At 42.4% G+C, this 15,871-nt stretch overlaps 1 protein-coding gene across 2 annotated transcripts in view; it reads right to left on the reverse strand.

Annotated features, from left to right (window-relative positions):
- The window catches only part of DPY19L1 (dpy-19 like C-mannosyltransferase 1), a 210,427-nt gene that overhangs the window by 71,779 nt on the left and 122,777 nt on the right, over positions 1–15,871 (reverse strand). For both annotated transcript variants that reach the window (XM_075315108.1, XM_075315107.1), the window contains 3 exons: positions 10,558–10,644; positions 6,907–6,963; positions 2,288–2,368 (listed from right to left, as the gene is read on the reverse strand). In XM_075315108.1, coding sequence (XP_075171223.1) covers positions 2,288–2,368; positions 6,907–6,963; positions 10,558–10,644 — 225 coding nt within the window. The remainder of the gene's footprint in view (positions 1–2,287; positions 2,369–6,906; positions 6,964–10,557; positions 10,645–15,871) is intronic.

Below are 15,871 nucleotides of genomic sequence, written 5' to 3' on the forward strand. Positions count from 1 at the left end.
ATGTTAAACTATAGTGTCATGTTAGAAATCTAAGGCTATGTGCCCACGGGACAAAGTACCCGTGGAATTTGCCGTGGAAAACCCGTGGATTTATCTGGATTTTCTAGATAAATTCACAGGTTCTAGCAAGTACAGACACTTTACATGTTACCCTATGGGATTTGGGCACTGCTGTATCAATGCTGCTGTATGTGCGGCTGCGGAAAATGCTGCGGATTTCCCGCTGCCGCACGTAACTGCATGTCAAATATTCATGCGGAAATATCTGCGGAATTCCCACTCTTCCACTATGGAGATACAGGGCGGGAATTCCGAAGGAATTCTGCATGAAATCGGCACTGTTTCCACAGGTTTACCGCAACAAGGATATACCACAGCAATGGATAGCTGCAGATACCGGGGAAAAGCTGCGGTAAAAGTGCAGCAAATTCCGCGGGTACATTGTCCCATGGGCACATAGCCTTAAGGTCCCTTATACCACCCCCACCCGAGAACTAGCACATATTGCCATGACGACCCTATCTGATCGGCTTGAGAGTTTTGATATTTACGACCAGGGGGATGGAGGAGCTGGGGGAAATCTGTGCACACAAAAACGTTCCTTTGTTCTTTTAAGTAGAAAAGCTATTAACCCAGTTTTTAGGTGCCACGTTAATGCTAGAAAAATGAAAAGCATATTGCCGGAATCCCAGTGAAGCGCTGAACGCGGAGCAACGTTTGGCTTTGCTAGGCGGTCACTGGTATCCTGACAAATGTTGTGGGCCAATAAAATCATGCTAGATGTGTTGTGTTTGGTATGTATGCGAATGAAAAATCGAGATATAAAATATGGCGCTAATATCTCTCACCTATGTGGCCAGGGGCAAAGATATGGGAAAAAAAAGAATTAACAATTTTTTTTAACCTCTCGGTACAGCCCACAAGGTATCGTAAAATGAGGTCCCAGATGGGTGGGCTAACTTCAGTCATAAAAATCAGAAGCCCATTTTTCACCTATGTCAGTACTGGAGGGCATACCTAAGTGGTTGTGCTGCCCGTTTGTTTACCATTTTCTACTGGAGCCTCTCCCTCCATAAATTCGGACGTCACATCTATGGCACGAGTTTAGTAGGCTTCATGTTTATCCCTTTTATTTTTTATGTAATTGTCTACACTGTATTTGTATTGTTCCCCTTTTGTGATGGGAGAGCATGCTCACCACAGCCCGTTACTCGAATCATGCATCTGAGTTTGAGAATCTTCAAGTTGCCTGCTCGGTACTCGATTTGCAAAGGAGCAACCTGATTGCTCGATCAATTAATGAGCAGTGACGAGCACGCTCAACCATCATTAATTCTTACAAACAACGAACTTTAATTTTTATTTCATAAATCAATAGTACACATGAAAATAAGCAACTTTATAATATATCTTATAAGAGAAATCTGTTTCTTCCTCTGCCAGAATAATCAAAATTCCCAATTCTGAGAAAAAAAATCTGTATTCAGTGAAGCCTTTCCCAGTACTGAGATAGGAGACGGCAGCTGTTACTGATAAGATTCTATGTAGATAGAAGAGGAGGAGGGGCAGAGCTCTGCCTACAGCTCCTCCCTCTGCCTACAGCTCCTCCCTCTGCCTACAGCTCCTCCCTCTGCCTACAGCTCCTCCCTCTGCCTACAGCTCCTCCCTCTGCCTACAGCTCCTCCCTCTGCCTACAGCTCCTTCCTCTGCCTACAGCTCCTTCCTCTGCCTACAGCTCCTTCCTCCTGAAGTCATCAGAATCTCATTAGTAACAGCTGCCATCTCTTATCTCAGTAATGGAAAAGTCTTCATTAATTTATCAAAATTCCCAATTCTGAGGTAAAATCTGTATTCAGTGATTACTTCTGGCAGAGAAAGATGCAAATTAGTCTTATAAGATACATTACAAAGTTGCTTATTTTCATGTGTGCCATTGATTTATAAAATAAAAATTACACCAATATTTTCAAGAAAAGACTGCAGCAATACGTGACAGAGGATATTTATCACAAAATAACCAAGAAGATTGTTGATGTGAGCTATATCAGAAGCCACTGAAGAATACATTTTGTTTACTAGAATAAGGTAACTCAGGGACTCATCAGCCAACTTCATATAAGGGAAAAAGTAATATGGGAAAAAGTTTAGCAGAAAACAAAAGAGACTAATATATTGCATTTAGCTTTCTAGTCACATGAATCATGCCTTGACATATGGTCAAATAGTTTTCTGTGTTTCTAAGCAGTTGGAGCCTGAATAATGTCAGACGTATCATCAGCTTACTCACATCATCTTTAACGCCGAGTATCGTGGAGGTCAGTGCTTTCAAAGCGACAGTCCCCAGTATCCAGATCAATACCTGCAGCATCTGAAAATACAAACTATAAGAAAACCATGCTCGAATGTCCACAGTACAATGGCAGCTTTACTTACTGGCCTGATTATTTATGTTTGGGAAAGCATTGCCTGAAGATCGTTTTTGTTCATTGATAATCATCAAGATAATATTTCATACAACCATATTTGAGGCAACCAAAAATTCACCAACTCCAGGAATTTGTATAATTTAATCTTTATGTCTTAATATTTCATTTTGATGCCAGTTAATCATGATATACTGCATTCACATAATATAACATCAAGAAAAGTAATTAACATACAAAATGTTAGTATATTGGTATCAGAGAAAAAGAAAAAGGTAATTTTATTAAAGGGAATCTATCAGCAGATTTTTGCTATGTAATTTGCGAGCAGCATAATGCAGGGGCTAAACTCTGATTACAGTGATTGGTCACTATCACTTATTAGGCTTCTTTTTACAGTTTTAAGCTATGTGCACACGCTGCGTTTTTTGACGCTGCGTTTTTGTGTGTTTTTGGCAGCTAAAAACGCACAAAAACACACCCGTGTCAAAAAAACGCGGCAAAAAACGCATGCGTTTTTACCGCGATTTGGTGCGTTTTTGGCTGCGTTTTGATGCGATTTTGATCTCTGCGTTTTTCCAATGCATTGCATGGGGGAAAACGCAGATAAACGCAGGAAAGAATTGATATGTCCATTTTTTTTTAAGCTCAAAAACGCAGCTTAAAAAAAAAGTTGTGTGCGAACAGCAAAAATGAAAACTCAGACTTTGGGGAAGTAAAGTCATGCAGTTTTGAGGCCAAAAACGCACCCGAAAAACGCGCAAAAACGCTGCGAAAAACGCACTGTGCGCACATAGCCTAAATAAAATCAGTGTCATCATTATCACTGAAGGACTAGTTTTCTTATGCCATGTAGTCCTCCTGTATAAGGCCTTGTGCGCACACTACGTTTTTACCCGCGGTTTTGCTGCAGAAATTTCTTGAGAAATGTTTGTAACCTTTCTGCAGACATTTCCCAGCAAAATTAATGGGAAAAAAAATAGCTGTGCGCACACTGCATTTTTTTTCTCAAGAACATTCTTTCTGCAGAATTTCGAGAAAATTTCTTGAGAAAATGAGCATGTCCCTTCTTTTCCGCAGGTACCTGCGGTTTCTGCCATAGATAATGGTGAAAACTGCGGGGACCAACTTGCGGAAAATCCGCGGCAAAACCGCGGCAAATCGCAGCATAAACGCGGGTGCGGTTTTACCACGGTTTTTACCGCGGGTGAGGGATTCTTTCAGGGGGTCCGTTTTTTTCTCAAGAAAAATGCACTTTCTAGTGCGCACATAGCCTAACTCCTCGCGATAGGCCATCAGTATCTGATACCTGGCACACCTGTTGATAAGATATCTATGTCCTATCCTAAAAATAGGCCATCAGCAAAAAAAAAAAAAAGTGGTGGCCAAACCTTTTAAGGTTTCCCTTCACCAGAACACATAGGTTTACCCACTGAAAAATAACCCCATGGCATTATCCCTCCTCCACTAAACTATACAGTTGACACAGTGCAGTCAAGCAGGTAACGTTCCCCTGGTGGCAAATCCAGACTCTTCCATCAAACAGCCAGATAGAAAAGTGTGATGGGTCACTTCACGAAACAGATTTCCATTGCTCCAGAGCCCAGTGGCAGCTGCTTTACACCACTCCATCCAACACATGGCATTGTGCGTGGTGATGCAAGAGTGGCATGCAGCTGCTTGGCCTTGAAAACCCATGTCCATGTCCTGGTGTTAATGCTAGAGTAGGTTTGGCATTCAGCAATTAGTCAGTAGAGCGTTGCAGTGTCAGTGTTGGTGACATTTAGGTACATTTCAGCGACCTCAAGTAACTTTTCATGGTCCGTCACTTTGTGGTTCAGTTGCTGTGGTTCCTATATGCTTCAACTTTTCAATAATACTACTCAAGGTTGATGGTGGAATATTAAGGAGGGAAGAAATGTCATGAACTGATCGACCTAGACATGAAGGTTTGTTTTTTTTTGCAGTACAAGCTGCAGTTTTTAATGACACCATTCATTTTACATTACAATGTGGGATGAAAAGGTTGGTTTTTGGGGTATTGTTTACAGCCTTCATTCTGTGGTACAAATTACCTGGAAACATGACTATTCAAAATGCAACTCAGGATGAGCTGCACCCGCGATGTCTCCTCCTCTGCTTATCCTGAGCCCTCTTAGTTCATGAATCATGAAGCAGCAAACTCAGAATGAGCTGCGCCCGCGAGATCTCCTCCTCTACTCATCCTGAGCCCTCCTGGTTAATGATTCACTAAGCAGGAGGCTAAGGATGAGCTGTACACACCATGTCCCCCCCTCTGCTCATCCTGAGCTCTCCCAATTAATGAATCATGATTCTGACCTGCAGACAGAGCCTGTGATTAGTTGCAGGCAGACGCTGTCACATAGTCTGGGGATGCATCTGTGGGCGAGGAAGGCAGGGAAAGCTGTGCATATGTAGAAGCAATGATGAGCGGCTCAGGGAGGCCACGGGAGATGCGTACAGCCACGATGGAGCCTTGATAAGTATGAAGCTTATGAATTCTTATTTTTCTTTTTTTATAATTTCTTGAGTGCCTGATCTGGATCAAACACCCGGAACCCCGGCACTGGGTCCGGCACCTGGGCACCTTTGAAACCGCGCAGAACCAGAGTTTAACAGTCTGGGTCTGCCCATCACTACTCTCTAGGTCAATGTGACTATGGCAATATCAAATTTGAATCATTCTTTTTCTATTCACACAATTAAAAATAAAACATAGAATTTTGTAAGAAAAAAATGTTTGCGTCACCAATTTTGGAGACCCATAAGATTAAGATTTTTTTCATTAATGGAGCTGATGAAGAGCTGAGGCGACAAAAAAAAAGCAAATTTTTTTTTCCTGTTTACGGTCTTTAGCATACGGGATGGTTAATTTTATATTTTACTAAATCAAACTTTAATGGATGCGACAGCTCAAACTATATATTTTTTCTTTTTAACAACAAACACTTTTCTTGCAATGGACTCAAAGCACATTTGGAAAGTAAATGAGTCATATATGGTGTAATATCCGATGTAGAGCGTGAGTGTGTAATTTGTCATTAATATCATTAGTATCAATAATGTCATTAGTACGTCTTTAGTCATGATTTAATTTTGGCCAGAAATGATATTTCACTGATTGATCCACGTCACAGGTTCTAGAGAGTGGGGGCTGTGTAAAAAAAAAAATGTCGTACATCCTGGGTATGGAGAGGTTATTTATGCTATATGATTTGATTAGTGAGCAAAGATTATTAGGTCTATCCAAAACCCCTTTAAATAGCTGGGGTCTAAGTTGTACACAGCTTATTATATAAAGCAGATTTTAAGAATTATTCTCCATGTTACGGGCAGCCAGTACAGTGTGTGTTGTGTTCGTGTTATTGGACATTGTTGAGGTTGACTGGTTATGAACCTTGCTGTAGACTTTTGTATTGCTTTGTCTGGGACACCCACAAACAGTGCTCCAGTCGGAAGGCTATGAGGGAATAACCACTCCTAAATTGTGTACCTGGTCTGAATTTTGATAAGTTATGTGTACCACAGATAGGTGTTTGGGTTCAAGGTTTTCATCTTGCTCTTAGGCCTGACCTCCAGCAAAAGACCCTCAGTTTTGTTATGGCCCACTTTCAGTCAAATTGTGTTCATCCAATCTGAACAATGGTCCCCCAACCCTTCTGACCTTTTTAAGCCACATTTAGCGCTCAGAGTCGCGAGCCACATCCAGCTCCTCCCAAACTCTCAGTAGTGACACACAGAGCCCTCATTTTAATGACAGCCAAAGCTTCCCCACAGAAATCCTACCAAGGCAGTATGCCAAAATCCAGGGGTTCCAACCTCACACCCATTCAGATTTGCTCTTCTGTGTGGGGCTACTCACAAAAGTTCCCATCTGGAGACCTGCTCTTCAAAGAGGTTTGCTAGACTTATGAACCAACCCTGCAGATAACCGCGAGCCACACATCACGGGCCCGCGAGTCACATGTGGCTCCTGAGCCACATGTTAGGAACCCCTGCTGTACATTGTGCTGCTCTCCGATTAGGTGGCAAAAACCTGGTAAAATATTGCCAATACTTTTGCGCACATAGTGTATGAGAATATTATTGTGTATTAAACATAGGCTAATTATACAGGTGTGCATGTGTGTCCCAATATATATTAAAGGGAATCTGTCAGTAAATTTTTGTTACGACATCTCAGAGGAGCAATGTAGGGGCAGAGACCCTGATTTCAGCCATGTGTCACTTACTGAGCTGCAGCTTGCTGTCATTTTGATAAAATCACCATTTTCTCTGCTGCAGATCCAGCAGTTTTCTGAATACTAAGCTATCTATAACACTGTCCACATCACTGATTGGCAGCTGTCCATGTTCAGTGTATGTGTCTCTCTGATTAGGTGTCAAAAACCTGGTGACAGATTCCCTTTATCAGCCTTGAAGTCACACAAATAATAAAATGACCTAAAAAAAAAAGACATACCCAATTTATTATTGCCATCATTTCAAGTTGCAGAAAGTTTCTGCTCCGTGTAATAACCTGTGAAAGCAGAAGGTAAGAGTAAACTCACAAATCATACAGGCATAGGACTTCCCTCCCTGACCTGTCAAATGTGTTATGCAAGTGTTTTTCCAATCCAATCCTAAAATACCCCAAACAGGTCATGCTTTAAAGAGCTATCCTGGACATGATAGAGCTGTTCCTTTGCTTCATGGGGCCATTGCTACCAGACTCAACACAAGCAGGTTGAGTTAGGCTGCTTTCACACTACGTTTTTTTAGCATGCGTCATGAACATTTTTTGCTGTAAAAGCGGATCCTGTTTTTACAAAGAAAAACGCATGCAAACGCCAGTGTTATTTTGCAGGATCCTGTCACTTGAAGATTATGGGCGGGCATTGGAGTCATGTGATCGGGAGTGAGGGGAACTGAACGTGACTGGGAGCCGGCATCTGACAGCTGCGGAGGCTCGTAACTAAGGTAAACATCGGGTAACTTGCTTGGATACCCGATATTTACCTTGGTTACGAGCATCTGCTAGGAGCCGGGCTCCCTGCACACGTAACCAAGGTAAACATCGGGTATCCAAGCAAGTTACCCGATGTTTACCTTGGTTACGAGCCTCTGCAGCTCTCAGGCGGGGGAGAGAGAGGAGAGAGAGGGGGAGAGAGGGAGGGGGAGAGAGGGAGGGTGAGAGAGAGATTGATCACACCAGGCTGGTTTCTGGGCATGCTCAGTAGAGCAAACAGGATCCTGTCAATCAGCATGCCAGTGTTCACATACGTTTGCATGCAGTATGGTCAGGATCCAGCAATTTGCAGTATTTGGACGCAGCTCAAAAACGGTACAAGTACCATTTTTGAAAAAAAGTTAAAAAACTGCAAGTCGCTGGATCCTCACTATAACGCACGCAAATGAACATGCAGGTGAACGCATGTTGACGCGAGTCCATTGCAAATGCATTGAAATGAAAACGCATTTGCACTGGATCCGTTTTTGCGCTAAAAAAACGTTCAGGACGCATGTTAAAAAAACATAGTGTGAAAGCAGCCTTAGTGTGATTTACATTGCATTAGCTGGGGCATTAGCAGTGAAAGAACTCTGCAAGAGACTCTCCCTTTGAGTGCCTGCACTGTGTATCAGTATCACTAGTAGAATTAGCTCACTATATTGATCACACCTGCGCTGAGTTAGAAAGCAGGGAGTTAGCTGTCTATCAACTTCACGTCAGCAGAGGCGCCTCATCGACAGCAGAACGGAAGAGAAGGAACTGCTTTGTCAACGTGATAGGTAGTTGGAAAACCACCGCTAGGAGCAGTTCTGTAACTGCTGTGAGAGCTTGGCGTAAGGCAGAACAGACAGGTAGCTAGCAACGACCTGCCAATAAGTGCTTAGCCACATAGTAGAAAACAAAATACCCCGATTGTCACTTTAAGGAACACCTGTGGCAATTTATGAGCCTTGGACAATAACTATATCACATATGCAACATGAAGCACACCCTGAAAACATGAACTTTTAAGAGTTCTTATAGGGGTGGTTCACCCCTTTTCCTTACTGACCACATCGATATTATGTTGTGAAACAATGTTTCTCTCAAATACCTTTTGTGTTGCCAATAGTGCCTGTGAGCGCCGCTATTGCGGTCCGCCCACCCCATCACTTGTTCGGTGAGGTCACCTCAACTGAGGTGGGCCGCAGTCTCCCTGAGTGACTGCGCTGTGGGTGGCGTTTCATCACTCAGCACAGTCCAGTGTCACAGCGCAGCACCTCCCTGGTCCCTCCCTCACTGCAGAGTGTGCAAGCAGGAGCGATGCAAGGCTGTGACGAGCGGGGAAACTCCGCCCACAGCCCAGTCACTCACGGAAACTGGGGCTGGCCGCGGTGATGTCAGTCAACATCACGGGACATCAGAGGTCATGGAGCTGGGGGGGGGACAAGCGATGGGGATGAGTGATCCGCAATAGCACCGCTCACAGGCACTATTGGCAACACAAGGTATTTCAGAGAAACCTTGTTTCTTAACATAAAATTGATGTGGCCAATAATGAAAAGGGGTGAACCACCTCTTTAAGGATGGGTATTGATAAACGCTGTCCTCTGCATCCTAATCTGACGTATTTCTCCTGCAGCTATGAAGATCCATCTACATTATCTGACGCAGTACCAGCCAACCACCGATCAGCTACTGTCGTATTATAGCTTCATAAGCACATTGGACAATGGGTAACTTCTGTGCGTGTACGCTGCCATTGTTCTCAGCATCATGTCCTGTGCTACCAAGAACAATGATCCTTTAGGGAAAGGAAAAGGTCAATTCAAACTGCACAATCATAGGGGAAAAAATGTTCCTCGCAATTCTTGATCACAATGATTTTGCAGTGTAATGGACCTTGAGGCTCTTATTTTATTGCCCACATATAAAAGTAGTATAGGTGACCTTACACTTCAGCTTTAAGAATATCTGTAATTGTTGACATAAGACATCAAAGTAATTTTGTATTTGTCATTTACTTTATGTTTCCAGTTATTACAATATATACTGAATATACCGTTACAGAATATCTATTCTAAAGGATGTATTTATACATTAATAGAAGACTTCACTTGTCATAAAGGTGCAAACTTTCCCTTCAACTAAGAGGGTGAATACCATAAAACGTCTCTGTGGGTGTTTGCTTTTTCCCTATAGTACTAGTAGCCAGAAAAACAAAGGAACCAGAGTGCCGCACCCGACACAGGCAATGCATTGTGTTGCTTTCCTCCTGTGCTCCGGCAATCCCATAGGCAGGGATGCGACGACTGCAAAATTCTCAGCATTGTCAGAGAGACAAAACTCGTCTAAGGAGAACACCGTCAGCCAGGCTGTAGTGTTGACCTGCTCTATGGGCGTTTTGATTGGCCGGTGTCAGAAGAGAAAAAGCAAACGTCCATAAAGAAGTTCTTAGGTATACGCCCACTTGACTGAAGAGAACATTTGCATCTTTATTACTCTGGGCATAGAAAAAAGAAAAATAGGAATGTTGTATAGCTTTCCTGATTAGCTAGATCACTTACATCATGTGCAGGGCATTGCAGAAGCTTAGGTATCCATGATCACGACTACTCATATAGGGACAGTTAGTTCCAAGTAGTCATAACCGTGAATACTTTAGATGATGCAATGCCCTGCACATGAGGTAAGCAACATAGTTAATCAGGAGAACTATACTACATTTCTAACTGGAGGTGTTTGCTAATATCATTATTATTTCATCAACTACATATTGGAATAGGATCGTGGAGATGGGAATACCCCTTTAAATGATCAAATCCAGTTCAAAGTCTTCCTTGAAAAGGTTGACCATATAGAATAAACTCAGTTATTGGCTTCCTTTCTTACATGGCTATAGTTGATCCTACTGGCAATACTTGTAGCTTTGGTTAGCAAGCCTTATACAGTGCAACACTTTATTATGTGCATATACAAATATATATTATATACATACTAAACACAATATATATACATACATTATATATATATATATATATATTATATATATACACACACACACACATATATACGTATACACATACACACAAATATATATTATATACATACAAAATACAAAACAATAAATAAAAATCTACTTACACAAATAACTACGAGTGAAGATGCATAATAAGATGTCAAAAGCATGGAATTTCCAAACATCAATATGAAACATATTCCCAGTGAAACCTAAAAAAAAAAAAAATAAAAAAAATAATTTTTATTTTTGCATAACCGTTTAACCAAATTATCATAAATAGCCATTTCTGTATCCCCATAGCACTGCTGGACACAGACCGAAAAGGGGCTCTGTGCAAGGACAATATATGGGACCTTTGCATTCCAATCGCTCATCATATTGCACAATTTCACCAGCTTTGGAGGTGGCATTGGGCCCCCTGACGACTGCGGCCCCTGTGCCGCTGCACATGTACCAAAAATATGTCTGGCCATGCCCCACAGACATGTATAGACCAAACTATGCATATGCTTGAATAAGGGTATGTTCAAATAGGGTTTTTAGTGGCTCCATCGGGGCTTATGTCTGGACACCCACAAAACGGGATTCGGGCATATGCTATAGTGATGTAGATGGAGTCACAGTGTGCTCTTTCACAGTGTGCACAATTTTTGGCCATATAAATATGTAGTCGACTAGGTCTTGCTGCCGTTCTGAATGTAAACTGGAAAAAAAATCCAAGTGCAGAAAAATTAGGAAAAAGTTTTGTTTTTATGGTATACTTAATGTGGTAAACATTACTCTGAATCATGACTCATGATTCTCTAGGTCAGTACCACTACAGTAATATCAAATTTGTATATTTTTTTTCCTATTTAAGTGGAAAAAAAATAAATCAGAAATTTGTACATGTAAAAAAAATAAAATATATATAATAAAAAATATTGTGGTTTGTGCTGTCATTATCGGGGTCTATAACATTTTTGATCTTTCGATGAGCTGGGTAATGGCTTGATTTTTGCAACACCAGCTGACAGTTTTATAGACGTTTTTTCTACCAAGTATAATTATGAATAACAGAAAACTCCAAATTCACATAAACCCACAAAAAAGTAAATCATTAGCACATAAAATATATATATTGATTATTCAAGTTCTAAATTCTTATATGGAAATAATAATAATAATACACAACTACATTAACTTGCCATACTTTTTAGTATAGTGCTCGCAGACAGTACACAGTGTATCTAATCAATAAGAATATACAATTATTAATTATTATAACTGCATTTATTCCATGTGAAAACAGTATACATAAAAATCAAGTACAATAATCATGAACAATACAATGTACAGACTAGTACAGGAGGAGAGAGGACCCTGCCCCCGAGGGTTCAGTCTACAAGGGATCCCAAAAGGTATATCACCATAGAATATCAACTCCTAGAGAATCTTAAAGGGAATGTATCGCGGTTTTTTATTTTTGTATTAAAAATAGTGATTATGATATCAAATATTTTTAATACAAAATTAAAATTACTGCTTATTTAGTTTTTATTTCATTCTAATTTTACTGGAGGCACTGGGGGCTGCCATGCTGGATTTGCTGTGTGTAACAACAGTTACTCACCTCCTTTATGGCAGCCCTCTGTGCATTCACTCTGATAGTCGGGCTCCGACCCCTAGGCTTATTACAGGAGAGCTCCCTGCTGTGACTTGGACGCGCCCCCCTGGGCTATCTAGATCACAGCAGAGGGAGGAGATCAGAGACATCTTTCTGCAGCTCACAGAGGTCATGCTGTGTGCTGAACTTTTCCCCCTGTCATCCGTTCGGCCCATGGGAGTGGTGTACCGGAACCCCTCCCCCCCCCCCCGACGCCGATGCTACAGTCTCCAACAACACCTCCACACTCTCCCCCATGGCCTGTCACCTGTCGGCCTGTGTGAGTAGTGTACGGCCCCCCTCCCTACCCCGGCCGCAGCGGGTGTGCTTGTGTGTGCGCGTGTGGCAGAGCATTTTGTGTGCGTGCATGTGGCAGAGCATTTTGTGCGCGTGCATGTGGCAGAGCATTTTGTGCGTGCGTGTGGCAGAGCATTTTGTGCGTGCGTGTGGCAGAGCATTTTGTGTGTGCGTGCGTGGCAGAGCACTGTGCATGCATGGCAGAGCATTGTGTGTGCGTGCATATGGTAGAGCAGTTTGGGCGTGCGTGTGGCAGAGCATTTTGTGCGTGCATTTGGCAGAGCATTTTGTACGTGCATTTGGTAGAGCATTTTGTGCGTGCATGTGGCAGAGCATTTTGTGCATGCATGTGGCAGAGCATTTTGTGCATGCATGTGGCAGAGCATTGTGTGCGTGCGTGGCAGAGCATTGTGTGTGCGTGCCTGGCAGAGCATCGTGTGTGCGTGCCTGGCAGAGCATCGTGTGTGCGTGCCTGGCAGAGCATCGTGTGTGCGTGCCTGGCAGAGCATCGTGTGTGCGTGCCTGGCAGAGCATCGTGTGTGCGTGCCTGGCAGAGCATCGTGTGTGCGTGCCTGGCAGAGCATCGTGTGTGCGTGCCTGGCAGAGCATCGTGTGTGCGTGCGTGCCAGAGCATCGTGTGTGCGTGCGTGCCAGAGCATCGTGTGTGCGTGCGTGCCAGAGCATCGTGTGTGCGTGCGTGCCAGAGCATCGTGTGTGCGTGCGTGCCAGAGCATCGTGTGTGCTGGCGTGCCAGAGCATCGTGTGTGCGTGCGTGCCAGAGCATTGTGTGTGCGTGCATGGGTCAGAGCATTTTGTGTGTGTGCCTGGCAGTGCATTATGCGTGCGTGTGGCAGAGCATTGTGTGTGTGTGCGTGGCAGAGCATTGTGTGTGCGTGCGTGGCAGAGCATTGTGGGTGAGTGTGCAGCAGAGCATTTCGGGCGTGCGGCAGAGCATTTCGGGTGGTCGTGCATGCAGAGCATTGCAAAGTCATGCTGCTCGGACACAAACAGTACAGTATACACAGTGTTCACACGGTATATAGTATATACACACAATACACGGTATATAGTATATACACACCCTGGCTCCGCCTCCCTCATGCTCCTCGGTCACACAGTATACACACTGTACACACGGTATATAGTACATACACACAGTATATGGTATAAAGTATATACACACGCTGGCTCCGCCTCCATGCTGCTTGGTCATACACAATATATACACAGTGTACACACGGTATATAGTATATACACAGTATATAGTATATACACTCAATACACGGTATATATTATATACACACGCTGGCTCCGCCTCCCTCATGCTGCTCGGTCCCACTGTACACACGGTATATAGTATATACACACAGTATATGGTATATAGTATATACACACACTGGCTCCGCCTCCTTCATGCTGCTTGGTCACACACAATATATACACAGTGTACACACGGTATATAGTATATACACACAGAATATAGTATATACACATAGTATATGGTATATAGTATATACACCCGCTGGCTCTGCCTCCCTCATGCTGCTCAGTCACACACACAGTATATACACACTGTACACACGGTATATAGTATACACACACAGTATATGGTATATAGTATATACACACGCTGGCTTCACCTCCCCTCATGCTGCTCGGTCACACACATAGAATATACACAGTGTTTATACGGTATATAGTATATACACACAGTATATAGATATACACACAGTACATGGTATATAGTATATACACATGCTGGCTCCGCTGCCCTCATGCTGGGTGCTCAGTCACAGACACACAGTATATACACAGTGTACACACACACACACACACTGCGTGTGTCTGTGTGGCAGAGCATTGCGGGCGTGCATGTCGCATAACATTGCGGGTAGGCGTGCATGCGGCAGAGCATTACTGGACCGAGGCGTGCAGAGCGCTATGTGGGGAGCACGATGCAGCTGTCCTTGGTGACACTTTAGACATTTGTGGTCACCAACAAAATGGCTCTGCACTGTGTCCCTACATTTCATTCTCTCTTATCTGTTGTAAACACCCAGATTGGGAGGGGGAGGTGTGATATCACACATAGGAGAGCAGATTCTGCCCACTTTACTGCAGCTGTAATCCAGGCTTTTTCTACAGTGGGATTTCTGTAGGATTTCAGCAGCTGCTCCCCCTAGTGTTTAAGAGTGGAAAATATCAAACTTTTTAATTTTTTTTTATATTTTGCTCAATTAAAAACAAATAATAATATTTAAACAAAACATTAAAACAATTAATACTTTACATTTGTTTTCGTGCCCCAAATTTTTTTTGGACACGACACCTTCCCTTTAAGTTAAAATGCACATCTCTTGCCATAGTGATATTTAAAAACTGAAGTACTTCCTCTATTGAAGAAGGAACATTTGCCAGTCACTGCCTAGCTATAGTTTTCCTGGTTTGGTACCAAATTTGGATAATGCTAACTGTTCTGAAATTGCACCTTCAAGGTCTCCTACACAATCCCAGTAGATACCTCTTTGAATATTAAAAATGTAACTAAATTACCAACATTGGCAAATAACCCAACCAAACGGGGACATGACCAAAACATATGGACCAAATCTGCATCTCCCTACCTACATTGGGGACAGGACAACAATCTTCTGATCAAAGACCTCAACCTGTGAAGTAGCCATGTGAAAAAATAGCTGTGATCTCCTTTGTGCCACATAAATCAAAACCTTCCCAAGTGACTGCAAAATATCTTCCTACTCTTCCAAAGAGATGTGAGCCAAATCCCTTTCTCACATGGATTTAACTAGGTACATGGGATCTCTCATAAAAGGGATTTGTAGACTAGATATATAAAACATTAACTGTAGCTTCAACAACATGTTCCAGCACTCCGTTAGTAGAAATAGAAAGGTCTGTAGTTCCCTCCTGGGCTTTAACTGCATGCCATAATTATAAAAATGTAAAGAGTAAAAGGCCTTGCAACATGACTTAGGATAAGAAGCCAAAGCAAAATCCCTAGTTTGCAGACACACGTTTTGGGTTGTTTGCGCCTCATCAGTGCAAAGCAGGAGAACTTATTTGGCTGGGTAAAAGGCCTTTGACATTTGTACATTTACTTTAGAAACAAATTCAAGGAACAAAAGTAATGAAACAGTCGTCTTGGTGTAAAGTATATTGTTCCAGCAAATGTTATACCGTAATTCCTATTACTCATGACATTTGAAGTTTATTCAGCATTGCAGAGAATAAATATAGCCCTCACTTTACTATGACTCAAAATCCGCTGAATAGGAATGAGAACGTTAAGCTAATCAATAAAGTCAATTTGGTTTGAACAAGCAAGATTATAGCATTGCTGAATGAAATGAAATATTATAGCAATTAAAATGCGTTCTCACTTCAAAAGAGAAGTGCACAGAAAATTCTGGAACAAAAAGACTTCAAAAATCAACGTTCTCTTACCACAATATGTTCAGGTGAGACGTTAATTA

This window comes from Anomaloglossus baeobatrachus, chromosome 6 (genome assembly GCF_048569485.1).
Source record: "Anomaloglossus baeobatrachus isolate aAnoBae1 chromosome 6, aAnoBae1.hap1, whole genome shotgun sequence".
NCBI classification, from domain to species: domain Eukaryota; kingdom Metazoa; phylum Chordata; class Amphibia; order Anura; family Aromobatidae; genus Anomaloglossus; species Anomaloglossus baeobatrachus.